The sequence below is a fragment of the Nothobranchius furzeri genome, chromosome 14 (assembly GCF_043380555.1).
Source record: "Nothobranchius furzeri strain GRZ-AD chromosome 14, NfurGRZ-RIMD1, whole genome shotgun sequence".
Classification (NCBI taxonomy): Eukaryota; Metazoa; Chordata; class Actinopteri; order Cyprinodontiformes; family Nothobranchiidae; genus Nothobranchius; species Nothobranchius furzeri.
In genome coordinates, this window is record NC_091754.1 from 47,859,405 (window position 1) to 47,885,775 (window position 26,371).

The following is a 26,371-nucleotide window of genomic DNA, read 5'->3' on the forward strand; positions in this document are numbered from 1 at the left end:
CGGGGTCCCTTCCGAATGAGGATCTATGAGAGGGAGAACTTCGGAGGCCAGATGCACGAGCTGCTGGAGGACTGCGACAACATGATGGACCGCTTCCGCATGTCCGAGTGCCAGTCCTGCAACGTGATGGATGGCCACTGGCTGATGTTCGAGCAGCCCAGCTACAGAGGCCAGATGCTGTACCTCAGGCCGGGGGAGTACAGGAACCTCAGGGACATGGGCATGAGCCACCTGACCAGGTTCAGCTCCATCAGGCGCATCATGGATTCCTGTTAGGAGTCCAAATGTACCAGCTGGGAAAATAAAACCAACTGAATTCTGAACATTTCTCAGTCTGGTCTTCTTGCTTTGCTTGTTGCATGAATAAAAAAAATCACGTCTCCAGCAGAGACGGGTGACTGTTTAGCTCAGTAATGAGTTTACACACCGATCTGAGATTGTAGCTTCAATTAAACTGTAATAAACCAAGGTGAAAGTCTATTTATAACTATAACCAAGTTAACCATGTGATGCATATTTGAAATAAATGCAGGATTAGCATCTGCAATAGGTCCCAAAACACTGAAAATTAGACAAAATCTCTGTAAAAACAGAACTCCCCGCTTTGGACTTTTGCTTTTGTTGAACGAAGCTTTTTCTTTCCCACAAAGACCAAAAATCAAGCTAATAAATCTGTGGATTACCCTTTTTTATTGTACTTTTGGTTGAAAAGATTCAAATAGTTTGCCCATGGAGCTTCTTTTCCTTTAAAGCTGCAAAATCAGTAAAGGTGTTTATGCCAAACCCGACTCAACAGGCCACAAACCTCCCTGATCAAGAGTTAGGACGAAGCTTTCAGGCGGAATAATCCAACTTTCCCGGCTGCAAAAGCACCACAGATCACATTTTGTTTTGTATTTTTGCCACATAAGCAAAAGCCACTGTGCATCCATTTGTAAGTCAGTCAAAAACAGAACAAAAATCCCAAATTCAGACTCAGCCGCAGATAAAACGCCAGAATTCCTGAATATTTTCCATGCAGGCGTGCTGCTGCTGGCTGTTCCAGCACCTGTGCTGTACAGAGGCATCATCCGGCTGCAACAAAAGCCAATCAAACCACACCAAGCTGTTTTTGCTGATATGTAAATCTGCCTCATCTGCGTACACTCGCCCCAGGCTGCATAAATACTTGGATGGAGCCACGGTGCAGGATGAGGTTTGCAGTGCATCAAAATGGGGAAGGTGAGATCAGCGTCCAGAGGGAATTAACAGAAACATTTCTGGGTTTGTGAGATTTGACTTTCCGCACACAGATCACTTTTTTTGAGGAGAAGAAATTCCAGGGCCGCTGCTACAACTGCAGCAGCGACCGCGCTGACCTGCACACGCACTTCAGCCACTGCAGCTCCATCTGGGTGGAGAGTGGCATTTGGGTCATCTATGCCAGGCCTAGCTACAAGGGTTTCCGGTGCATCCTCACCCCTGGGGAGTACGCCGACAACCAGCAGTGGGTGGCCTTCAGCGACCCACTGCCGAGTCATAAAGAACGTTCGACTCCGCCCCCGGCCGCTGTTAGGCCAAAGCGAGGAGAGTTCCACGAAGTGCTCCATTTCTGCGAACTAACTCACAAACGACTCACCTTCTCCAGCTGAATCCAATCCCTTACAGCTTCACCCCCAATTCCTTCAGGCACATCTTGCTCTTTCTGGAATGACGGACACGGGGGATTTGTGAGTCAGCTCGCAAAAATGAAGCTTGGAGCTTCACCGAACTTTTATTGAGTTTTAAAAAGTGTCAGGATCCGTGTTATTTGGCAGAGGTCCATATTTGCATCCTGTGATTGCAGGTTTACGGCAGCTCCTGGAAGTTGAGGCTCTATGAGAAGCCGGACTTCGGAGGACAGATGTTTGAGTGCTTTGACGACTGCCCTTCGGTCTACGATACCTACAAGCATGGATGTAATTTTCACTTTAGAAGTGGGGGGGACACTGGGGTGGGGGGGTGGGTGTATCTTTACAGTATGCTCTAATGGGAAACTGGCTTCAACACAAACGGTTGTTTTCCGCTTGGTCCTAGAGCTCAATCAGTGTCAATTTAATATAAAGTAATATTGTTTTTGGATGGTAAAAAGTGCAGGGGTCAAAACTTGTCTTTGGAAAAAGTGGGGGGGACATGTCCCCCCTGTCCCCCCCAAAATTACGTCCATGCCTGCAAGATGAACGAGATGCACTCCTGCGTGGTGGCGAATGGTACGTGGGTGCTGTACGAACTCCCCAACTACATGGGTCACCAGTACGTGGTGGAGCGAGGGGATTACCGCCAGCACGGTGACTGGGGGGTGTCCTCTCCCGGCATCGGCTCCTTCCGCAGGATCACTGAGTTTTAACCAGAAATTCTTCAACCAATAAATTTAAGGCAAATTCTGACCCGTTTCTTCATGAAGTTTCTGAAAAAATGACTTGAAAAAATGTCAGTCATGAAATGGCAACACAGAGTGATTTACGGATTGTTTAACAATGTGATGAAACACAAAAATATGACTGTATGTGTAACTTCTCATAAAAAGAATAAACTATTAAAATAAACTGAGATACATTTGAAAAATGTAGAAAGCCAGAAACACAATTTTAGACATTTGCAACACAAACCCGTTTATTTTATGTTTCGTCCAATCACAGACTGCCTTCTAGAGGCAAGGTTCAGTTTGTCCTTTTGAGGCCACCGTACAAATCCTACAGTTTTCTTGTGAGTTATTTAGAGTAAACGTAAAACATGGTACTAGACTTGTTGAAAGGGGTGTTTACACACATGCATATTTATGCTGCTGCATAAACCAACTGAACATTTATTTTGATCCTGAGGATGTAAAGTGGGAGAAAACAGAGAAAACATCCTGTGATCAAACTTTTACAGAGAACATTTTACGCAGAACTCACCTGTTGCATCATTTTATGCTGACATGTGGGTCTAAATGCTCTAAACGTGAATAAAAACCATCCATCTAATTTTTGTGAGTGTTTGGCTCAAGTTGTCTCAGAGTCCCTTAGTGTGACATCACAAAAAGGAAAATTAGCATAAAACACCCCCTCACACTTTGAGCCCGTCCCAGATATCCAAACACCTCAGGGGTGGGTGGGCGTGGCCAGCAGCAGCTTGTTTTCTTAAAGTGACAGAGCCCTGAAACGGCTCATTCTGGAAGGTACTGAAACTGTCAAGAAGGAAGCTGATGAAACATCTAAATGCACGAGGGGTTTAGCACAAAGAACTTCAAGAAATCTTGTGTCGCCCAGAGAACCATTAGGACTGATATAGCAGCTTTAAAGTTGTAAAACACACAAAGGATGCCCGTTTTTGTGAAGGTGTCAGTTTAAGCAGGATGTGTTGGTCCAGGTTGGAGATTATTTCCTCTAAGGCAGGGGTGTCAAACTCATTTTAGCTCAGTGGCCACATTGAGGAAAATATAGTCTCAAGTGGGCCGGACCGGTAAATTAAAAACAACTTCAGATTGTTTTCTTTGTTTTAATACAATCAACATAAAACAAAGCTGGAGCCTGAGGACAGTGTATCCAAAATAGAAGTACAACATCACTACAGGGAGTGCAGAATTATTAGGCAAGTTGTATTTTTGAGGAATAATTTTATTATTGAAAAACCACCAAGTTCTCAATGAACCCAAAAAACTCATTAATATCAAAGCTGAATGTTTTTGAAAGTAGTTTTTAGTTTGTTTTTAGATTTAGCTATTTTAGGCGGATATCTGTGTGTGCAGGTGACTATTACTGTGCATAATTATTAGGCAACTTAACAAAAAACAAATATATACCCATTTCAATTATTTATTTTTACCAGTGAAACCAATATAACATCTCCACATTCACAAATATACATTTCTGACATTCAAAAACAATACAAAAACAAATCAGCGACCAATATAGCCACCTTTCTTTGCAAGGACACTCAAAAGCCTGCCATCCATGGATTCTGTCAGTGTTTTGATCTGTTCACCATCAACATTGCGTGCAGCAGCAACCACAGCCTCCCAGACATTGTTCAGAGAGGTGTACTGTGTTTTCCCTCCTTGTAAATCTCACATTTGATGATGGACCACAGGTTCTCAATGGGGTTCAGATCAGGTGAACAAGGAGGCCATGTCATTAGTTTTTCTTCTTTTATATCCTTTCTTGCCAGCCACGCTGTGGAGTACTTGGACGCGTGTGATGGAGCATTGTCCTGCATGAAAATCATGTTTTTCTTGAAGGATGCAGACTTCTTCCTGTACCACTGCTTGAAGAAGGTGTCTTCCAGAAACTGGCAGTAGGACTGGGAGTTGAGCTCGACTCCATCCTCAACCCGAAAAGGCCCCACAAGCTCATCTTTGATGATACCAGCCCAAACCAGTACTCCACCTCCACCTTGCTGGCGTCTGAGTTGGACTGGAGCTCTCTGCCCTTTACCAATCCAGCCACGGGCCCATCCATCTGGCCCATCAAGACTCACTCTCATTTCATCAGTCCATAAAACCTTAGAAAAATCAGTCTTGAGATATTTCTTGGCCCAGTCTTGACGTTTCAGCTTGTGTGTCTTGTTCAGTGGTGGTCGTCTTTCAGCCTTTCTTACCTTGGCCATGTCTCTGAGTATTGCACACTTTGTGCTTTTGGGCACTCCGGTGATGTTGCAGCTCTGAAATATGGTCAAACTGGTGGCAAGTGGCATCTTGGCAGCGGCACGCTTGACTTTTCTCAGTTCATGGGCAGTTATTATGTGCCTTGGTTTGTCCACACGCTTCTTGCGACCCTGTTGACTATTTTGAATGAAACGCTTGATTGTTCGATGATCACGCTTCAGAAGCTTTGCAGTTTTAAGACTGCTGCATCCCTCTGCAAGACATCTCACTATTTTTGACTTTTCTGAGCCTGTCAAGTCCTTCTTTTGACCCATTTTGCCAAAGGAAAGGAAGTTGCCTAATAATTATGCACACCTGATATAGGGTGTTGATGTCATTAGACCACACCCCTTCTCATTACAGAGATGCACATCACCTAATATGCTTAATTGGTAGTAGGCTTTCGAGCCTATACAGCTTGGAGTAAGACAACATGCATGAAGAGGATGATGTGGACAAAATACTCATTTGCCTAATAATTCTGCACTCCCTGTATTAATAAAACACCTGAAGTGTACTTGAAAATTTGAAAAACTAAAATACATTCCTTAGTGATTCAAAGAGCTTACAGATCACATGGCTAGATCAGTTTCATGCAGCACTTAAAGTACATTTGACTAATTTTACTTAACATCTTTTAGCTTTCACCAGCACATCGACATCAAGCCACATCCTGAGTGGCAGCCAACTTCTGGTGGAGCTTGAGGAGAGTGTAACTAAAATAGTTCAACCACAAAATCACTATTAATCAAAGCACCTGAAGTATATTTTAAAATTTGAAATATAAAACTATTTAATTCCTCAGTTTATTTTCACTCTACATTGTAAAGTATGAAAATAAAGTTTACACAACCATCTCATGGGCTAAGTTTAGCCTGTTTGCGGGCCGGATCCGGCCTGCGGGCCGGATGTTTGACACCCTGCTCTAAGGGAAATCACAGGAGCCATGTCTTTCTATCCAGGTTCCTCTGATTATCCATGACCTTCTCCAGGTCAATCTGGGGATCCCAAAGTATTCCCAGTCCAGGGATAATTTGTAATCCCTCCGGTGAAGGGACATCCTATCCAGACCACCTCAGCTGACTCCTTTCTATGAGGAGGACGGCCGATGGTTCTACTCTGAGCTCCTTGCCTCCATCTGTATCCAGGACAACCATTTTATTTATATCCAGGATCTTTTCCTTTTGGTTACGATCCAAATTTCAGGACCATTGGGGATGGTTGGAATGATTGGGCCAGGAAATTTAGAGCTTCCCTTTGTCTCAGCTTCTTCTTTACTACAGATCAAAGTCCTCATTACCAATCCGTTGTTTAATCTCCCACTCCATCCTACCATCACTACCGAGCAAGGCGTCGACTCACTCCCAACCCAAAGGAAACATTTTCCAGCCAAGAACCATCATGTCTTTTGGTGGAACCTCAGACAACTGTAAAGGTTGTGGCTTTAAAGGTATGGAACACTAAAAACATGTTTTAATTATTATTTCTGATTCTAACGGGCCACTCTGAGTGTTTCATGCAAGCTGAACATGAAAATAGTCTCCTGCAGTAGCTTCTGATAGAAAACAGATGGTGAAACTCTAGGATAGAAAATCCTGACAGATCTATGTCACACTGTCACTTAAGATTCATGGACTCACCCATCTGGACTCACGATGGGGAAGGCTGCTGTTGGTTTAGCGTCCAGGAAACAGCGGAGAACTTCTCAGCGATTAGAAACTAACCATTAGCATTAGCAGCTCTACCACATGGCAGAACTCCTCTGCAGAGCAAACAGAGTCAGTGGTAGTGTCATGTGGCTGTTAGCCAGTCAGATGAGAGATGTACAAATATCAGGAAGTAACGGCGCTTTCACATCAAGGCCAGCACGGAGCAGACTGGGAGTATATATATATATATATATATATATATATATATATATATATATATATATATATGAGATAATAATGTCCTGTTTGTGGCACATTAGAATATGTGAGGGGCAAACTTTTCAAGTGGGTGGTGACCATGGTGGCCATTTTGAAGTCAGCCATCTTGGATCCAACTTTTGTTTTTTTTTCAAAAGGAAAAGGGTCATGTGACACATCAAACTTAATGGCAATTTCACAAGAAAGACAATTGTGTGCTTGGTTTAAACGTAACTTTAATAGTTCTTGAAACAAGTGCATCAGAGCCCCACCCCTCAGTACGACTTACAAGGCATTCATTCATAAACTAGAGACCACTGCAAAGGATTTTAAAGAGCAAGTCACCCCCAAATCACATTTTTTTTGCTGATAAACTATATAAAGGAGTGTCTAATCATGCTACAGACACGTGTAGTCAATAATTTGGCAGTTCAGTGCATCTTGGTTAAAATTCAAATATTCTGCCTAAAACTGTCAGTGTTGCGCCGTCGTCAGGGGAAAATTCTGCACTGTATTTGAATTTAAATCTGCCACCGCTATTGGCTAAGAGGTATGCTATGATGTCATCTGGTATATTATGATGTCATAATGCCATTGTGAGCCTGTGTGTGTGTGTATTTGTTAGCGGCTCCGCCCTCTTGGTCTGCCAAGCAACAGCATTTGTTGCATTTTTCAAACATGAAGTGGGAGTGAAGTAAGTTTCTTGTAGGGGGTGACTTGCTCTTTAATAAAAGAGTGAACCATCTTTGGGGCTGCAACAGAACCATCAGGTGACATGGTCATAAGAACCAAACATAGTCCTGTAGTCTTCTGTTCCATGACTCGGACTAGAGCCACCAAGTCACTAAACTCAACCAGTCCTTCAGATGAAGACAAATCTACATGTATGGTACTTTTTCTCTTTACAAACCCCCATCAGTCGCAGGGATCGAACAGCTGATCTTGTTGGGTGTGAAAGGGTTTTGTTGTGCCTGAGTCCTTGCTGCCTTGCCGCTGGGTGACTGACTCAGCTCTAAACCCAGGTGTCCTGCAGTGCCCCTGTTGTTGTCAGCACGCTCTGCTGCATCCACCGGTGCTTTGCACTTTGTGTTTTGCTTTGTTTGACAAGTCATTGTTTCAGAACAATGTGATCAGCCTGGATAAATATTTGATTCGCTAATTGAAAAATCCAGCTGACACAAAAGCCAACCATGTGCTTGGTTTTATTGTTCTAGTTGTGTATGAAGAGAACACTGGAGGTGGCTGCTTTAAAGCTTTGTTTCACACAGTCAAACCTTTTGGTATTAACCATGGAGAAGGTACTCGCTCATGTGTATTTTCTGTATTTGTACATGTTTTTGGACTGTTTTGACGAAACACTTCTGCTTTCAGATCGTTTTCTACGAGGAGAGAAATTTTAAGGGTCGCTACCACGAGTGCAACAACAACTCCAGCGACCTGCACACGTACGTGAGCCGCTGCAATTCCATCAAGGTGTCAGGAGGCTTCTGGGTAGTCTAGGAGAGACCAAACTGCATGGGCCACCAGTATGTTCTGAGTCCTGGAGAGTATCTGGATTACCAGTACTGGCTGGGCATCAGCGAAGCCATAAGGTCCTGTCGGGTCATCAGACACGTACGTCTAGTCAGAGCAAATCGGAGCCAGTTTTCTGTCTTCGGCAGTTAATCGGACATGTCTGTTTTCTCCAGGTTGGGAATTCATGGAGGATGAAGATTTGGGAGAAGCCCAACTTTGAGGGCGAGTCCATGGAGCTGTCGGACAACATGCTGACCTTCCTTCCACGAGCACTGGCAGAGCCGAGACGTCCCCTCCTGCAAAGTGTTGGAAGGGGCCTGGATCTTCTTCGAGCAGCCCAACTACAGGGGGCACCAGTTCCTTCTGGAGAGGGGCGAGTACAGGCGCCACTCCGAGTGGGGCAGCAGGCAGCCCGGTGTTGGGTCCATCCGCCGGGTCAAAAACTGAACGGTGCAAATAAAGAAATAAAATCACAATACAAACGTAATCGAGTCAAATCTCATTTCTTCAGTCTGAGCCGTGGTCCTTCATCGTTACCGTTACAGAGGAAACTGTTTACGACAAACACAAAGAGAATCGATGTTTGGGCGTTAAACAGATCCCCAGAGTTAGGCTAACATCAGGCAGGTGTGTGGCCTAAAGGTGATTTTGTTTCATCACCTAAACTTAAACAAGAACCAGCAGGATACTCCCACACCTTCCATCGCCAGACTGGGACCGGCTGCCAGCCCCGACCTGCCCCTATAAAGGCCCAGAGCTGAAACAATGGCAGAATCTGCTGGTGGCTCATTTGAATGACAGTAATTGTGCTGATTGAGCATTTCATCAGCCGTTATATAAGGGTGGAGCATCAGGGATGCAGAGTCAACCAGGGGCTTTAATTTGATTCGCTGTGGTGGAACATAAGGTGATCATGGAGCGAACAGGGAAGGTGAGTTCTGATGCATCCATGGATTCAGCAGGATGGTTTAATTCCACATTTGGATCTCATCTGTGTTTGTAGATCTTCTTTTATGAGGACAAGAACTTCCAGGGCCGTTACTACGAATGCAGCAGCGACTGTCCCGAGCTGAGCTCCCACTTCAGCCGCTGTAACTCCATCAGGGTGGAGGGGGGCACCTGGGTGGTCTATGAGAGGCCCCAGTACACGGGCTCCCAGTACATTCTCATGAGAGGGGAGTATCCCACCTTCCAGAGCTGGAACGGCTTCAATGACTCCATCCGCTCCTGTCGCCTTATCGGTTACGTAAGTCGTGGGAAATGTGGTCATTGTCTCCGAGGACGTAGCTTCATCACATCTGACGTTCACCTTCCTTCTCTGTTTCATACCCAAGCCATCCAGCAGGCACAGGATGCGCATCTATGAACGTCCTGACTTCGGCGGTCAGATGATGGAGCTGAGCGAAGACCTGCCCAGCCTGCAGGACCGCTGGCGCTACCGGGACATCCACTCGGCCCACGTCCAGGAGGGCACCTGGGTCTTCTACGAGAGTCCCAACTATAGGGGGCGCCAGTACCTGCTGGAAAAGGGGGAATTCAGACGTCACTCCGAGTGGGGCGCTCTCCATCCGGTTGTGGGCTCCATCCGGCGTGTCGTAGACTTCTAAAAAAATCCACCTTTACTCTGTTTTCTGATCTTTTTCTGACTAAACTTTCTCCACAAATAAACTCAAGAGTGACGAGCTGAACGCCTGTTTTCATCGGACTGATTCCTTCGGTTAGGGTTCCTTCAAACTTCAAATGGGTCACATGACGCTGGATCATTTCCTGTTTCTTAAAAGCTCTGATTTAACCACCAAGTTTCTAGCAAACTGCTTACTTCTGTATCTTTAACTCTTCAAGTTGGTCAAAATTTACTTTTTTGAATTTCTTGAGCAGGTTTCAGCAAACTCAGTCAGAAAAAAATACCTTTTTTTGAGTTTAAGAAGCAAAAACCATTAGAATGCATGAAAACAAAAGTGTTTTACATTAAAATCCAATAGAATGATTACTTTACACAAAAGTTATGACCCTATAAATCAGCAGAATTTGACACTGGTGAAGAAATAAATAATGACTTATTAAACTGTGGTTTTCTTCAGCTGAGAAAGGTTTAATAAGCTTCATGATTTAAAAAGGTTTACTGGGAGACTCACTATTAAAGGTTCCAGTGACACCTAAATCTGAAAACGGTGTTGTTGGCGTCACCTGGTGGTGAAAATGAGCGAAACCAATAACGTTTTTCAGCACAGGTGTCCAATCCTGGTCCTGCAGGGCCACCATCCTGCTTGTTAGAGGGTCATCTGCTTCAACACACCTGGTTTTAGTCAGGATGAGTTGCTGGAGAGGTGTGTCGGAGCAAGGAAACAACTCAAACATGCTGGACGGTGGCCCTCAGGGATCAAATTTGAACACACCTGTTTTTCATGCTGCAGTGAAAAGTGAAACTTGATGGGAAAATGTTATAAAACGTGTGACTCAGTCTTGTTAGTGAGTACTTATCAGTGAAATCAGGTATTTTTTTTACCTTTAAGTCTTATTTTCTTGTTAGCTTTATGCAGGTTCACCTGAATCCTCATTTGTAGTAAAGTAGATTAACTTTAAGGAAGCTCAAATACGTCATGTAAAAATATATAATCATCATTTCCATCCTCTCAGATACAGAAACTTGTTTAGCAGAACCACAACAAGGACAAGCGTAGACGCAGCTCTAAGACCAGAGAGTAATTTCCTGTCACAGGAAACATTGCGTCACGCCGGTCGACCTGCCAAAAGGGAAGGACGTAAATCGGTGGTGTGGTCATGTAAACAAACGCAGACGGTGTGGTGCTCAAGTAAACAAGAGAGACGTTGCAGATCAGTAACAGAGCTGCTGAGCTCAGCTGGTGTTTGAAACTGGGCCGTTTATCTCACACACACACACACACACACACACACACAATCAGGGTTCAGACAACACAAATATAAAAGTTTCCTCTATGATTGTGTCTTGGATCTGTTTCCTGGGAGAGGTGCTCTAATTAAAAATATGCCTCCCACTCTCAACCTTGAAATTCTGAAGACCCGAGGAGATGGGCGAACAATGAAACCCCACAGAACAGATAAAGTCAAGGCCGCTGAGCGGGATGAGAAGGGTTTTCATTCCTGACTCTTTTAGGGAGAACAAGCCCAGAGAGGCAGATTCACTTTAACTGCAGATTTAAAACAGGAAGTGACAAACATTTAGCCCAAAAAGGAACATTTCATTGTTTTGTATCAGAGCTTTAATCTTCTTATTTGGATTAAACTCCTGACAATAACAGTTTTTAATGCTGTCCATTCTGCCCTGCCATCAGTCATGGAGGACATGAGATTTATCAAACAATCACGTGAAACCTTCGTCGCTGCTGCTGCTACTGAAGTGGAAGCAGAACAAAGTGGAATTAAAAAGAGAAACGGGTCAGCCGTTCACATGACCGTTCATGTGTGAGGCCAGACTGGGATTCTGACACTTTAATCAGATACAACCACAGATTGTTTCCTCACCAGCAGATTCAAGGGCCTTTCTAAGACAGACAATGGCAGCAGGAAGATGGACTGATCAGTCTGCGATCATTCTCTAATTTCCCTCTGGGATTAATAAAGTATCTTTGAATTGAAGTGAATTGAATTGAATCACAGCAAGCACATCTGGAGTAGCCTGCACCTATAGTCTTTTCTGTCACCACTCTTTCTGTCAATTTAGGGAGAAATTGTGATTTTCTATTATTTCCTAAAGACAGAATCACATTTACAAGTACATGTTTAGGAAAAAATATCATTATAAAAATAATTCTATGTTTATATATTTAAATAATTTAAATTACATTAAAGTTAGATACAATTTCCGCTATTTGTACTATTTTTTTATGGCGCTGGCCCTTTAAGAATGCTTGGGATTCATGAATGAAACGCAACCATTCATAAAAAACACAAGAAAAACGTCAGAGCGCTCTCGAAGGCGATTGGCATGTTCCTTGACTGACAACTTCTGTTAGCCAATGGGAAGCCAGCATTGCCCCTTTGCATCAGCGAGCTCTTCATTGACAAAAATCCTCAGCCGAGTGTTGATTCTAGATGCTGCAGGCGATGTAGGCGAGAAAAATCTGCGTCCGCTGCTTGTGACCACTCTTCCGACACCAGCTTCACTGAGCAGGTGAGATTTACTGATGTTTGTGTTGTTGTTTTCGCGGAGGCTAGCTGTGGTTTTCTTTAACACCGTTTACAGACGTAGCGCGGCGTCGCGGGTTGCTGCTGGCTGTGAAGGGAGCAGAAACGGGTTAAGAGGCGAACGCCATTTTCTAAAAATCAAAGGCGACATGCGTCCATTTCCCCCGCATCTACCACCGGCTTTGCGGGGCGTCCGTTCCACTCGTAGCTGCTTTTGACGCTCTATCAGCGGTAGGACTCTTTCTCCGCGCTCCGTGATGAATTTTTCAATGATAAAGCTATGCCCCTCTTCACCTCCTCCTCCTCCTCCTCCTCCTGCTGAGAGGATCAAGTTTCACTCCATTGAGGAAAAACAAGGAGGTCCGAGCGCGAGCACGGCTATTTCATGTGCGTCACGCCAAACTCCATTCAACTTTCTCCTGATTTTGTGTTCGGCGCGTGTACGTAAACACCTGTATGAAGAGAAGGTTCGGGTGTCGTTGGTGTTTGTTACCCGCGTTTAAATCACAGCTTTCTGCTCGCTGATGATGCCGGAGCCATCAGTTCCAGTGGGAGGAGTCCTGCGTGTTTAATAAATTGACTCCTTATTTAAAATTTCATGAATTAAATTAATTTTAGACATGTAAAAATCAACAGACATTCCTGAATGTATTTACTGTAAATGTGAATCAACACATAGATGTAGACAACGAGTCTCCGCCCCCTCCTGTTGTTGGAAAGTGAATCTCTATGGAGGTGGCCATGTTGTTTGAACCAGTCTGCACCTTTACACTGTGTTGTGTTGACTTGGCTGCTCACACTCAGGTGTTTGTAAGCATTACAAAAGTCCATTAAATCACCTGATGACGAAGTCGGCATAGGCAGCAGATATAATTTATATACTCAAAACCTTTCATACCTGTCCCTTTTTGTCTTTAACTTATGTCCTTCTGTTTGAACTTTTGAGGCCGTGTTGAGTTATTCGTTTAGAACATATTCGAGCAATTTGAATAAAAAAATTCCTCTCCAGGCTAAGAGTCAGGGAAAATGTCCCATTTGTTTACATAGATAAGGTGGAGCTTATCGGTTACTGGAATCGTCCACCAGAGGACGTTTGTCTTGTTTCGGCTTAAAGAGGGACTGCACACCATCAGAAAACGTAACTCCACCCCTAGTCAAGATTTGAAAAATGCCATGAAAGTGGGTGTTGCAAGGAGGCACAGAGTGGCATGGCCAAGTGTGGTGAATTTCCATCCTCAGAGGGAGGGGGGAGTGGGAGGAGGCTGTACCAATGGCGTGAAATTGTTCCAGCCCAGTCAATCACAAGTTTAAAATGCAGTAGCTGCTGTTCTGCCACAGGAGGCAGCACTAAGACGTTTTTAGACCTAGGGTGTTTCTCAGCGCCAAGGCGCTTGGCCTTGCGAGGCAATGTCTTTCCTTGGTCAAAGAAAACGGTTACATGGAACAGACTTGCATTATGTGACCACAGCGGTCACGTAACGTCATGTGACACAGGAGATAACATTATATTTTATACATATTAGTTTCAATATCAATATATAACAAGCCTTTTACTTTTTAAATTGTGTATATGTTTGTTCAATTAAATATGTAACTGCGTTACTACCCACTGGCCACCGAAGCTGCAACTACTAAGCAACTAACCAACCATAGATAACTTCTTTAGATAAATAAAAAACATTTTAAATTAGCTGGCTTACTATTAAACTTGCAAATTGTCCCTGAAGTAGCTGCTGGCTTCTGCTCCGCCGTCCTTTTGAAAATACTGCAGTGTATTGTGAGTAATTTTTGACCAAGGCTAGGCTACAAGACACCTCCTGTGTATCCTTGCTCAGCTAGCTAAACGGCTAACAAACGGAGGGTCTAAATGCTGACAGTGTTTGTCCTGAGGACGTTTATATTTCTGATCGCCATTGCATTTTCTTTAACTTGTCAGTTTCTGCGTCCCCACCTACTGCTCGCCGTATGGTTAGTTCTCGTTTTCTTAATGAGAGCACAGCTAGCAATTTTTCTGCTGCTTTTGATCCACCCTGTTCTTCTGATAACGACCCAGATTCCTTAACTTCTCAGTTTAACGAGCACTGCCTCTCCATTCTGGACAACATCTGTCCTGTCAGAACCAGATCAGTTCCTGCAGTGAACCCTACTCCGTGGTTCGGCAGCGTGAAGCGCCAATGCAGACAAGTTGAGCGCTTGTGGAAGAAAACCCATCTCTTCGTCCATCTGCTGCACCTAAAGGATCTTCTGACATCTTCTGCAGTCAGAGATGCGAGAGTTTCCTATTTTTCCAACCTGGTGTCCCAGAGCAAAGGGTGCTGTTTTACACCATCAGCAGCATTGTCTCTCCTACAGCCTTCATCCACTCTGTTGCAGACTGTGAGAACTTTCTGTCTTTCTTTGTGGACAAAGTCAATAAGGTCAGCTCTAGCATCTCTCCCTCAGCCTTCTCTGCTTCTCCTGACTCCAGCCAGGCCCATCATCCTAGATAGCTTCTACTCATTTCCCTCTTTCCTATTCACACTCTCTCTCTCTCGTTCTTTGCTTTTTTTTTATCATAATTGTTTATTCTTTGCTCATTTTAAATGTATTTTTAATCGTTTTCTAAATTCTTTTTTATATTTTGTTTTTGTGAAGCGCCTTGTGATTTTTATCTTGAGAAGCGCTGTAGAAAAGATCTTTTCTTCTTCTTCTACGGATGTCAGTAGCAGCCGTCATACGCTGTCGAAGAAGACGCAAATTAGAGATGTCATGTTCCGATATCGATATCAGAAGTAATTCGATATCGGCCCAAAAACACTATCGGATGCTATCGGCCTGTATCAAAAATCTCCGATATAAGCAGCACATTAAGATTCACATTTTTGCAACCAATGGTTAAAAATATTTGTAATTTGTTTCATGCTTACTGTTGCTGGCTCTTGTCCTCCGATTGAGTAAAATCACTTGATCAAGTCTTTCATTCATTCCACACTATAATAGGTAAAAGTACGTATGATTTGTGCTGATATCGTATCAGATTGATATCGGTATCGGTCGATGCTGAAGGCTGCAATATCGATATCGTATCAGGAGTGAAAAAGTTGTATCGGGACATCCCTAACGCAAGTGCACCTAAGTGATGCCAAAGCCATTTCAAATGAGCTGTCGCCATCTTAGTTTCACTCAGACGCACGAACATCCCACCCACAAGACCGATGCACAGCTGTGATTGGCCAGCCACCAGACTGGCCAGGGCTATGGCGGTTCCAAAGGAGCGTGGCTAGACTGACATACAGAGCAACATCTTTTAGCTTCTGCGACTGAAGGTCTAGCTTTCTAGGCTGCAAAATTATAAAACTTTATTAAAATGCTGTTCTTTATATTAAGAATAAAAGGTGCCATGTCCTATTTAAAAAACCTGCTTTGTGTTATTGATGATTTAAGCCTTTTACGGAGCAGCCAGAAAGAAATATGTCACGTTTTATTGCTTTCTGCTCATCACCTCTTAATTTATTGAACTTTAATTATCAAAGGTGATGCTAATCTTCCTCATGTTATTGAAAGAGATGTTTTAGTGAATCTGGGGATTCTGTTATCAGGAAACGGCTTTGATGCATTAAAATATTTTTTCTAACGATCTCATATTTCTCCAGGGTGACGGCTGCTGCAACATGGACAGCTTTTACGACCAGCAGGTTCCCTTTGTGGTGCCTGAAAGTGTGAGTTTATGAAGTAAACATTTTAGTGCATTTGACGTGCTTTGTTCAGTCGTATGAAGCAGTGATTAAGTCTGAGTTCATCCACGTTGCAGAAATGTCCCACAGAGGAGGAGAGGGGTTTTGGTGACCGACGGAGGAAGTTGTTTGATACGGAGCTGGCTCAGGACACAGAAGGTAATCTCTTATTTTGAAACCCAGCTCGTGTTGAGGCTCGTGTTGAGGCTTTCACTAAAAGATGATATTGGTGATGCTTTCAGAGCTTTTTCATGATCTGCGTCTGCTTCAAGAGATCTGGATCGAAGAAGGTAAAAATCACCGTTCTACTAAACGGTTACTCATTGATGCCAGAATGTTTGCTTATTCAAACAGTCTTTGAAAGTTAGGTTTTTATCTTGAACTTGATTTATTTTCTATATTTATTTCTATTTACAGATTAAATATTAAATATTATATATATTAAAATAATGTAAAAATTTTAGCAAACTTTTTTTGATAATTTTTTTGTTTTTGGATCTTTAGTCAATTTTGATGCTTTAATGTGTTTGTTTTTCTTTTTTATATTTTCAAAATTTACCCTTCAACAGTTCAAATTTTTTTAATCATCTAGTGTGAGGGGTGGGGCTTCAGATCATGAGGGTGGAGGCAAATTTCACTGGGAGAAAATTTTGATCTGAATTTGATTAAGTACTTGTTAAATATTAAACATCTAATTAAAAATATTTAAAAAATTATCAAAAAATTTTCTCTAAATTTGCTTTCTAATACATTTTATCTTAGCTATGTTAATCCGAGCCTTTATATATACATATATATATATATATATATATATATATATATATGTATATATATATATATATATATATGTATATATATAAAATGAATCAAACATTATGGCACTGATTTTACTCCATATATTTACTGTAAACACAGTCTCTGCTTAAATACATAATTTTTGTCCATAACCGTCCCGTATTCTCTCACCTGACAGCTCAGGTTCCTGATGATGAGCAGTTTGTCCCGGATTTCCAGTCCACTAATCGTGAGTGACCACTTCTCCCATATTTATGGAGATGTGCAACAAACATTTTCTATAATCACAGATTCTCCATTCATGCATCCAGAAGCATTATTGTTACCATTTATCAGACAGAACAGGCACCAGGAGAATATTGATTAAAGAAGCCACTCTGTTCTTGCCTAACTGACTCATGTTCTGTTGTTGAAACTACAAACATATTCATGCAAGGCTGAAAATCGTGTCTCTCTTAAAAAAAAAAAAAAGCTTTAAGAAAATCAACGTTTTATTCGTTTTAAGTTGTGATATTAGATCCAGAGCAGATAAATTTATTATGGGATTAAAACAAAAACAACTGCTGAGTGACGTCACTTTTGCTGTTTAAAATGCATTAAAATTAGACTTGAGGATTATTTTTCTCATTTTTTCTAATTTCATATAAAAAGACTTTGTAAACAATAAAACACAGAATACTTAAAATGAACCTAAATGAGAGAAAAGGAGGGAAGCCTAATGATCAATAAGGAACGGCCGTAATAACCTTAAAACCCCAAAGCTCCTCTCCGGTATCATGTGGACTTTGAACACTTGTTGAATCTTTGCCAAGTAAACGATCGCGCTGTCGTGGACAGGAAGTGAAGTTGTAAAAACAGTTTCCAGGGACTCTGCCTGTACAGATGGACCTCGACTCACAATAATACACAGAGTGCTGCCAGACACGTAGCGTGTGTATTTATTGCCATTATAATGATGGCTCCCTCCACGGAGCAGCTCTAGGTTTGGGTCATAAAGCCGACGGTGAATGTGTCACAGATGGAAACACTTGTGGTTTACGTCACGTTGGGAATCCAAACACTTGTTTCCAGGAAAGGTGGGATCAGATAAGGCTGTAGAGATGCATGAAAACGTGTTGACTGATGGAGATTTGCTAATTAGTGAGAATATTTGATCAATTAGGACAAAATTTAATTTGTTTTTCATATGACATCAGCACAGCGATGGAAAGAGAGGCAAGGCTCGTGAAATTAAGATTTTTGTTTGAAAAGGGCGGTTTTTAATTCATCTAACTTGAATCAGTTATGACCAAATTCATGAAGTGGTGCAAAGCTTAAAGGGGTTCTAGAATTCAATTGTTGAGTAAAGGTAGCTTGGCGTGTCAAACGTACCAAAATGTCTGTACAGTCTCTGATAAATTAATAATTTTGTAATGGCCGCACAGAAATGGTTCAGTCTGAGAAAAGCTCGTTTATCACATCACACGCTTAGACACACACCCTCAAGTTAGCATGTCCCAACCCACCTCAGTGCTAGGTGATGGTGATGCTAACCGCTGAACAGTGCTAGCCCGAGCTACTGCTAAGGCTAGCTAAGGCTACTGCTAAGACTAGTCCAGGCTACTCCTAGCCTGGCAAGCCAGACTAAATAAATGTATTATTTAGTCTGGCCACACTCCATTGACAGCTCTCAGTTGTGGGGCGGGTTCTACCGTTGTCTTTCAAATGATCTCCGCATTCTACTGGACAATGAATGCGGCATACTCTTGTTTCACTCTGTTGCATCATCCCACCCACCAGGCATATAGAGTGCCCTGATTGGCCCACAAAGCGAATAAAGCTCTGTGATTTGTTCACTAAGCAGATAGAGCACTATGATTGGCCCACCATTATGGACTAATCACAGCTCTTTATGTGTTTGAAACCCCTCTAGAGAGCTGTGATTGGCCAGCCAGAGTCCTGGTAGGAGCTGCTGAGGTTCCAATGGAGAATGCCTAGACCAAACTTTGCAAAGCAAGAATTTGGTCTAGTTCACTAGGCTAGGCTACTCCTAATGTTAACCTGAGCTACTGCTGATGCTTACAAGGCTACTGCTAATGCTAGCAAGGTTACTGCTTATGCTAACCCAATCTACTGCTAATACTAGTTCAGGCTACTGCTAACGCTAGCCAAGGCTACTGCTAATGCTAACCAAGGCTACTGATAATGCTACCCTGACCTACTGCTAATGCTAACCCAAGTTACTGCTAAAATCCTTGTTGGACGAGAGCAAAACAACAAAGAAGAATGCCGGAGCACATTTGTAACGTTCAAGGATGCGCTGGGAATTTCCAGACTATGAATGAATGCCTGCTAGATCCCTGTTGAGTTTTATCTCCAGGCAACTTCATAAAGACACCAGGGTAACTCCAGCCAATCAGCATGCAGGTCATTTAACACTCATGTCCGGGCTGAGTGGGCGGTGTAAACCAGTTTTTCCGTTGCAGGCTTTATTATGGGGTTGTTTTTTCAGGGCTCCTGGGCCATTGTGAGCCTCAACAAAGCTGCATGTGTTTTCTCGAGGCTCAGAACGGTTTCTGATTGTGAAAGGAGAACCGTGTAATACCTGTACCACACCCAGCCACTAGGGGTGGTAGTTTTGTTCCTGGTAACTTCTTATAAAAATGGTACAGATGGGGGCTTTTCTGTGTTATAGTGATGTTTCATGGACCTCCTGTGATGAAAGTAAAGCAGGAGCCCAATCCGTCCAAAGACCTGTCCCCCTGTGGAACCCCTCAGACTGATGCGTGCCTTTATAGTTACAGGTATCAAACATTTCAAAACAATTCTTTAAAAAAAACCCAGTGATTTCAGTCGTTCCACAGCTTCTTGTGCCTTTGTCTGCCCAGTGCCTTTGAAAACAAGCCAGGTCCAGCTCCAACCTCCACATCTGCACCGCAGTGTCGCTCCATCCAACCTGCTGGACCTCCACCCATCCAGAGGCAGCTGCAGCCCCCCCAGTCCCAGCTCAGCCAAACTTCAACCTCCAGCCCGTTCCACCGGCTCCCACAGGCCGACCAGAACCAGAACCAGCAGTTTGCTTTGCCTCGCGTCCCCACCAGCTCCTCGGGTGCATCGTTCAACACAGAACAAAGGTAAGTTCTGCTTAACGTCACCAGGAACGAGCTGAAGGATTCCCGTGACCTCTTCTTGTTCACCCACCAGGTTCCAGAGACAGCTGTCCGACCCCTGCCTGCCCTTCCTGGCTCCAGAAAAAACCACCAACACGCCGTACCACCCCTCCGCTTGTGACGGCCGGCCCATGTACCAGCGCCACCTGTCCGAGCCTCTGGTTCCCCTCGCCGTGCGGGGATTCAAACAGGAGATTGTGGACCCGCGATACCCAGACCCGACACCTGCTGGGCCGGTTCGGGCTCGATCACAGACCAACTTCAACCAGGTCAAAATCAAGCAAGAGCCGAGAGACTTCAGCTTTGAACCAGGTGTGTTTTATTTACTGTTATGAACACGTCGGTATTTAAAACTCTAAGGTTGGTCTATTTATTTTACTTTTAGAGGTTCAGACCTGCCAGTCGTCATCGTTCGGAAAGTCTTCTGTTATGTTTCGGAACAACGGTACAGGTGCGTTTCATCATCTCATTTCTAAAGTTTTCCTGTCTGTCCCGCCACGACTGACCCGTTGTTTGTGTCCTCTGCAGGATTCGGATTTGACCGAGATCCCCGATCGTACTTTGACGACACCTGTGTCGTTCCAGACAGGATGGAAGGTAAGAGCGGGAATTTGAACGACTTCCCGGCAGACGGACGAAACCCAAACGTGACCGAGTCGTGTTTGTTTAACAGGTAAAGTGAAACAGGAGGGTTTGCCCTACCAGCGCCGCGGCTCGCTGCAGCTCTGGCAGTTCCTGCTCACGCTCCTGGACAACCCGGCTAACGGACACCTCATCGTGTGGACGGGTCGCAACATGGAGTTCAAACTGATCGATCCAGAAGAGGTGCGGCCGTTACAGAAATGCTCTCACACATGAAAGGAAATAAGCCAATAAAACGCCTTCCCCCGTTTTGGTTAGGTGGCTCGGCTTTGGGGGATCCAGAAAAACCGACCGGCCATGAACTATGACAAGCTGAGCCGCTCGCTGCGGTACTACTACGAGAAGGGCATCATGCAGAAGGTAAAGGCGAGTCCTATTTCACTTCTCTCCATGTGGTTACATTTATTATCGGATAACAATTAGCGCTTAGTACCTACAGGACTTAGATCCTCCTATAGAGGGTGGGAAAACGCGTAAAAGAACGTACCAGATTTATGGCGACTTTCTCCATGTTTACCGCTCCTGTCGTCCTAATCTCGTCACATCTGCTTTATGTCGATTTGGTGAGACGAGCATTTGGGCTCCGCTGAGGCCCGGGGCACACCGGAGACACAAGCGCCGCAGTTTTGAGAAGTCAAGTGGTCACACAGGACGCGCTGCGGTTGGGCCGTCTGTTAGAAAGTACTCCACAATGTTGTAAACAGCCGCTGTGATGAAGATGGGCGCCGGTTCTATTTCGTAGCCACTCTCATCGACTCTTATCAGCTTCGATGTAAAATGCCGGTCCGTCTGTCTCCGGCATGCCCCAGGCGCAAGTCTTTTCACACAAAACCTAAAATAACGTTTGCCGCCCGATGAAGATAAGCGCTTGTCTTTGAAATTCACGGACATCATGTGTTAAGTCCATGATGCGTAAACGGGATCAGACAATAGCTTTGTCTCCACAGACTCCCACCCATGGACCTGAGGCAGAAGGGCGTGACTCGGGTCCCATCTACAGTGAGGAACATAAGTATTTGAACAACTTGCGATTTTGCAAGTTCTCCCACTTAGAAATCATGGAGGGGTCTGAAATTCCCATTGTAGGTGCATTCCCACTGAGAGACAGAATGTAAAAAAATAAAAAAATAAAAACAGGAAATCACACTGTATGATTTGTAGAGAATTTATTTTTTTCGCACTGCTGCACATAAGTATTTGAACAACTGGCAATCTGCAAGAATTCTGGCTCTCAAAGACCTGTTACTCTGCCTTTAAGAAGTCCACCTCTACCCCACTTAGTAATCTTAATTAGTAGCATCTGTCTGAGCTCATTAAAGACACCTGTCCACCCCACAGTCAGTCAGACTCCAACTACTACCATGGGCAAGACCAAGGAGCTGTCAGAAGAAACCAGAGACAAAATCGTGGACCTCCACAAGACTGGAAAGGGCTACGGGGAAATTGCCAAGCAGCTTAGTGAAAATAGATCAACTGTTGGTGCAATTGTCCGAAAATGGTAGAGGCTAAAGACGACTGTCAGTCTCCCTCGGACTGGGGCTCCATGCAGGATCTCATCTTGTATCACTGATGATAAGAAAGGTGAGGAATCGGCCCAGAACTACACGGTAGGAGCTTGTCAATGACATGAAGAGAGTTGGGACCACAGTTTCAAAGGTCACCGTTGGTAGAACACTATGCCGTCATGGTTTCAAATAATGCATTGCACAAAAAGTTCCCCTGCTCAAGTCATCACATGTCCAGGCCCGTCTGCAGTTTGCCAATGATCATCTGGATGATCCAGAGGAGGCATGGGAGAAAGCCATGTGATCAGGTGAGACCAAAGTAGAACTTTTTGGTCTAAACTTCACTAGTTGTGTTTGGAGGAAAAAGGAGGAGTTGCATCCAAAGAATACCTTCTCTACTGTGAAGCATGGGGGTGGAAACATCATGTTTTGGGGTTGCTTTTCTGCGAAGGGGACAGGACGACTGCACTGTATCAAGGAGAGGATGAGTGGGGCCATGTATTGTGACATTTTGAGCAACAGCCTCCTTCCCTCAGTCAGAGCATTGAAGATGGGTCGTGGTTGGGTCTTCCAACATGACAATGACCCGAAGCACACAGCCGGGATTACCAAGGAGTGGCTCCGTAAGAAGCATATCAAGGTTCTGGAGTGGCCTAGCCAGTCTGCAGACCTAAATCCAAAGGAAAATCTTTGGAGGGAGCTGAAACTACGTGTTGCTCAGCACCAGCCCCAGAACCTGACAGATCTAGAGAAGATCTATGTGGAGGAGTGGGCCAAAATCCTTGTTGCAGTATGTGCACACCTGGTCAAGAACTACAGGAAACGTTTGATCTCTGTCATTGCAAACAAAGGCTTCTGTACCAAATATTAATACTGATTTTCTCAGGTGTTCAAATACTTATGTGCAGCAGTGCAAAACAAATAAATTCTTTACAAATCATACAATGTGATTTCCTGATTTTATTTATTTATTTATTTATTTACATTCTGTCTCTCACAGTGGGAATGCACCTACAGTGGGGATTTCAGACCCCTCCATGATTTCTAAGTGGGAGAACTTGGTGTTCAAATACTTATGTTCCTCTCTGTAGATGGGAAAGCGATGGGGTCAAAAAAGGCCAGGAAAAGTTAGTATTCATGGCCCGGCCCACCGTGGCTTGGGACCGTACATGGAAAGGAGAGAGCAGAGCTAACTAACTTAAAATAGGTGAGATCTAACGTTACGGACTGTCGTTGATGCAAGCCAGTTCCTAAAAACTGGTCATTAATCATTTAAAATGGTGCAAAAACAGAGTTAAGAGATAGAAAATACCTCATTTGTTACTAATTAAAAGAGCGAATGAAAGTAGTGGAAGAGTCACCTTGATGTTAGCCAATCAGAGGAAAGTTGTTTGAATATTTACGAGTAAGACTGGTTTTCCCGCCGGTTTCTGCCCCGACTCCTCCAGCTAACGTCTACTTACTGAAACAAGGGCGCCAGAGCTTTTGCTCCACAGAATCGAGTCACAAGGCTTGTTCATACGAGACCACAGCAGATGACGAGAGCTCTAGGAAGGCTCGACTCCAAAGAACCAGACTCGATTCATCTGGGTCATGTGACTTTTTAAGTCCTCCAATCAACGTTCTGAGCTTCTCTTCCTCTTGCAGGTGGCCGGAGAAAGGTACGTGTACAAGTTTGTGTGCAACCCCGACGCGCTCTTCTCCATGGCATTCCCAGAAAACCAAAGGCCGAGCCTGAAGGTGGACCTGGATGCCATTCTGCCCCCCAACGAGGAGGACGGGTTCCCACTGCCCGGCTACGAGGAGGAGGGGCCTTATCTGGTCGACGGAGCGGAACAGTGTGTTCACGGGTTGTCCTTCCCAGACAGCTACCCGTACTAACACACACGCTCACACACGCACACAGTTTTTGGCATTTCAATGTAACCAGAAGGCTTATACGAGTCTACAAGACTGTTAAACTTTCCTCCATTGATCTTTTATTTGTGTTGAATACTTTAGTTTTACCATCTGAAGGTGAGGCTGCCTGGAAAACCGTTTTTAATGATTAATTCTGATTCTAACGGGTCGCTTTCATACAGGCCGAACATGAAAATAGTCTCCTACACCTATCTCCTGCTTCAGCTTCTGATAGGATTAGAAAAGCCTGACAGATCTACGTTCATTCGTTTATCGTATGAGACTGTTTTCATGTTCAGCCTACATGAAAAGCCCAGAGGGACCCAATAGTCAGAAACAATCATTAAAATGTATTTTAGTGAAGTTTGATTTTTAACCAGCAGATCTTAAAGAAAAAGAAAAAACGTCTGAAATCTAAAACTTTTCAGAAAATGTAAAATAAATAAAAAAAATACGTCGGGCCGTGTCGCTGGAACAAGAGCTCGGCTCTAATGGGTCAGAAGGTGGTGGTGGTAAATATTCTAAATTAGACTTTAATACCGAACTCGTTTGTCCCGATGGTGGCGTCCCAGTCCAGATGTGACCTTCTACCCTCCCTTGTGTTTATTTTACGGTTCAGCTCCAGACGTGTGACATGTAGCATGGCCATCGCTCTAGTTCCTGCAATGTAAACTCTGGGATCTGTTTTGCAACCAAAAGAGAAGAAACTCGAAGCCATGGCATAGTTTAATGACCATCCCACTGCTCCAAAGGGACATGTGTGTTTTTCAAACGTTCTAACCCAAAAACATCTCTACAAAAATCTCCTTTGTGTATTTTCTCGGCTCTGAAGCTAATATTTTTGGCTTTACATGGACTTGTATGTTTTGGTATACCAGTTTCTGATAAAAGTATTGCTATTTTTGATTCTGTAATACTGCCTCTCTTATTGTTATAACAAGCATGGACTTTCTTCCTGATGACTCACAACTTAATGTACTGGGATAGTTTTCTGCATTTTGTATAGTTTGCTTCAGTGTGTAGAGAAAATGTATAATTATATATGGATATATTTTTGCTAAAGGCTGTGTTTGCTTGCTAACGTTGCATCAGTTCTCCTGGGAGGAGGGGCACGGCGCGCCCTGCAGATGGTTGAATAGTATATTTTACTATAAGGTGGAACCCTCAGATACTGTATGTGTGCCTTCTGTTGATCTTTACTGACACAATAAACAATTTTACTCTTTTCTCTTTGCCTCGCTGTCTCCTTGTCTTGCCTTGCCTCGACATGACCAGTGGCATCCAACACAAGTAGGCTAAAAGATCTCAAAAAGCAGCACGTCATGCCCCGTTCTAAAGTTCTGGAGCCAGATGAAGCCAGAAACACTGCAGCCTTCACTTGGGGGCAGGGGTCATGATTCAGCAAGTATCCAGGCTCCTGGGTGGGTGTGGCCAGCAACAGCTAGTCTCCCTTAAAGTGACGGTGTGTACTTTCCATGGCGATAGGGGGCAGTACATACTTAAATCATTGCAAGCAAGCAGTGTTTTTGTGTTTGAGTAAGAACTTACCAACGGATGACCTTTAGGGTCAAAAACCCCTGGGAGTGCATGCTTCAGCAAAATGACAAGCACATCACTGACGATGAGTGAAGAGGTAAATGTGTAAAGCTAAATATTTGTTATTGGTGAAAGTTTTGTAGCCATTTGTGTTTTGTCCTCACAGGCCAAGCAAGGAAGCATGGCATCGCGCAGACTCAGACCCGCTCCCGTGTATTTTACAACAGATTTTTATGGTTATTTGTTGTGAAACTGCCAATATGTTTCAACAACTGGGCATCTTTTGTTCATTTACAACATTTTGATGGATATTTCCAGAGATTAATGGTAAAACTACGCCATCTCCCTCACCTGTCTAGGCTGGAGGAGCAGCATCTACTTTCCGAATCCCTTCCTCATATGAGCTTCTCGCTCCACAGCAGCCAATCGGGGGCAACAACAATTCCTTAACTCATTCGCTGCCAACGTTTTTCAGCATTTTTACTGTTTTTTAAGAGTCACAGAACGTTGCGGCGCTAGGATGATAACGCCAAAACAAAGCGGAGACTCACCTCTTACATCAAGAAGAATCCGCGCGTTTTGAGTTTCATCTGTTCTTTCACAATCCGTTGTTGAATTGTGATCGGCAGAAGCTTTTCCGGTTTGCGCCTCACTTTTTTTATCAGCAGTGATCCAAAACAATCTAACACATGGATTTTTTGCGTCCTGGTCACGTGACGCGTGACGTACGCAGATGAAGATCGGCTTTAGAGCTGAAATGTTTGTTCTCATGGTGCGGAAGCTCGTTCCGACGCTCACACAGTAAAAAAAAAGCGTTGTTTTCTGGAAACTGGAAATGATTAAACATGGACCTGGTCAGTTGGTCTCTCAACGCGACTGACAAAATCTTTTCAACGATGAG

General features: G+C 43.8%; 4 protein-coding genes and 1 pseudogene across 5 annotated transcripts in view; all 5 read left to right on the forward strand.

Annotated features, from left to right (window-relative positions):
- LOC107380932 (gamma-crystallin M3) overlaps nt 1–323 on the forward strand; it is an 818-nt gene extending 495 nt beyond the window's left edge. The window contains exon 3 of the mRNA XM_015952356.2: nt 1–323. This exon is cut by the window's left edge and continues 3 nt beyond it. Coding sequence (XP_015807842.1) covers nt 1–276 — 276 coding nt within the window. The 3' untranslated portion in view covers nt 277–323.
- An 889-nt stretch (nt 324–1,212) lies between these two features.
- LOC107380892 (gamma-crystallin M2-like) lies at nt 1,213–2,365 on the forward strand (annotated as a pseudogene).
- Nucleotides 2,366–7,782: 5,417 nt separating this feature from the next.
- On the forward strand, nt 7,783–8,511 carry LOC107380893 (gamma-crystallin S-1). Its single transcript, XM_054742996.2, is given in 3 exon segments — nt 7,783–8,163; nt 8,238–8,315; nt 8,317–8,511. Coding segments are annotated over 3 exon segments (579 nt in total). The 5' UTR covers nt 7,783–7,857.
- A 423-nt stretch (nt 8,512–8,934) lies between these two features.
- Nucleotides 8,935–9,727, forward strand: LOC107380933 (gamma-crystallin M2). Its single transcript, XM_015952357.3, has 3 exons — nt 8,935–8,995; nt 9,068–9,310; nt 9,399–9,727. Exons 1-3 carry the CDS (start codon nt 8,978–8,980, stop codon nt 9,669–9,671), a joined length of 534 nt encoding a protein of 177 aa, XP_015807843.1. The 5' UTR covers nt 8,935–8,977; the 3' UTR covers nt 9,672–9,727.
- Nucleotides 9,728–12,105: 2,378 nt separating this feature from the next.
- LOC107380917 (ETS translocation variant 5) lies at nt 12,106–25,160 on the forward strand. 2 transcript variants are annotated; one of them, XM_015952329.3, is made up of 13 exons: nt 12,106–12,217; nt 15,864–15,929; nt 16,022–16,103; nt 16,187–16,234; nt 16,918–16,968; nt 19,414–19,522; nt 19,607–19,852; nt 19,923–20,200; nt 20,274–20,339; nt 20,417–20,485; nt 20,562–20,713; nt 20,789–20,896; nt 23,683–25,160. In XM_015952329.3, exons 2-13 carry the CDS (start codon nt 15,882–15,884, stop codon nt 23,914–23,916), a joined length of 1,491 nt encoding a protein of 496 aa, XP_015807815.1. In that variant the 5' UTR covers nt 12,106–12,217; nt 15,864–15,881; the 3' UTR covers nt 23,917–25,160. The 2 variants fall into 2 exon arrangements, with proteins under 2 accessions (XP_015807815.1, XP_015807814.1); XM_015952328.3 differs by having other exon boundaries at nt 20,789–20,890.
- Nucleotides 25,161–26,371: the final 1,211 nt, after the last annotated feature.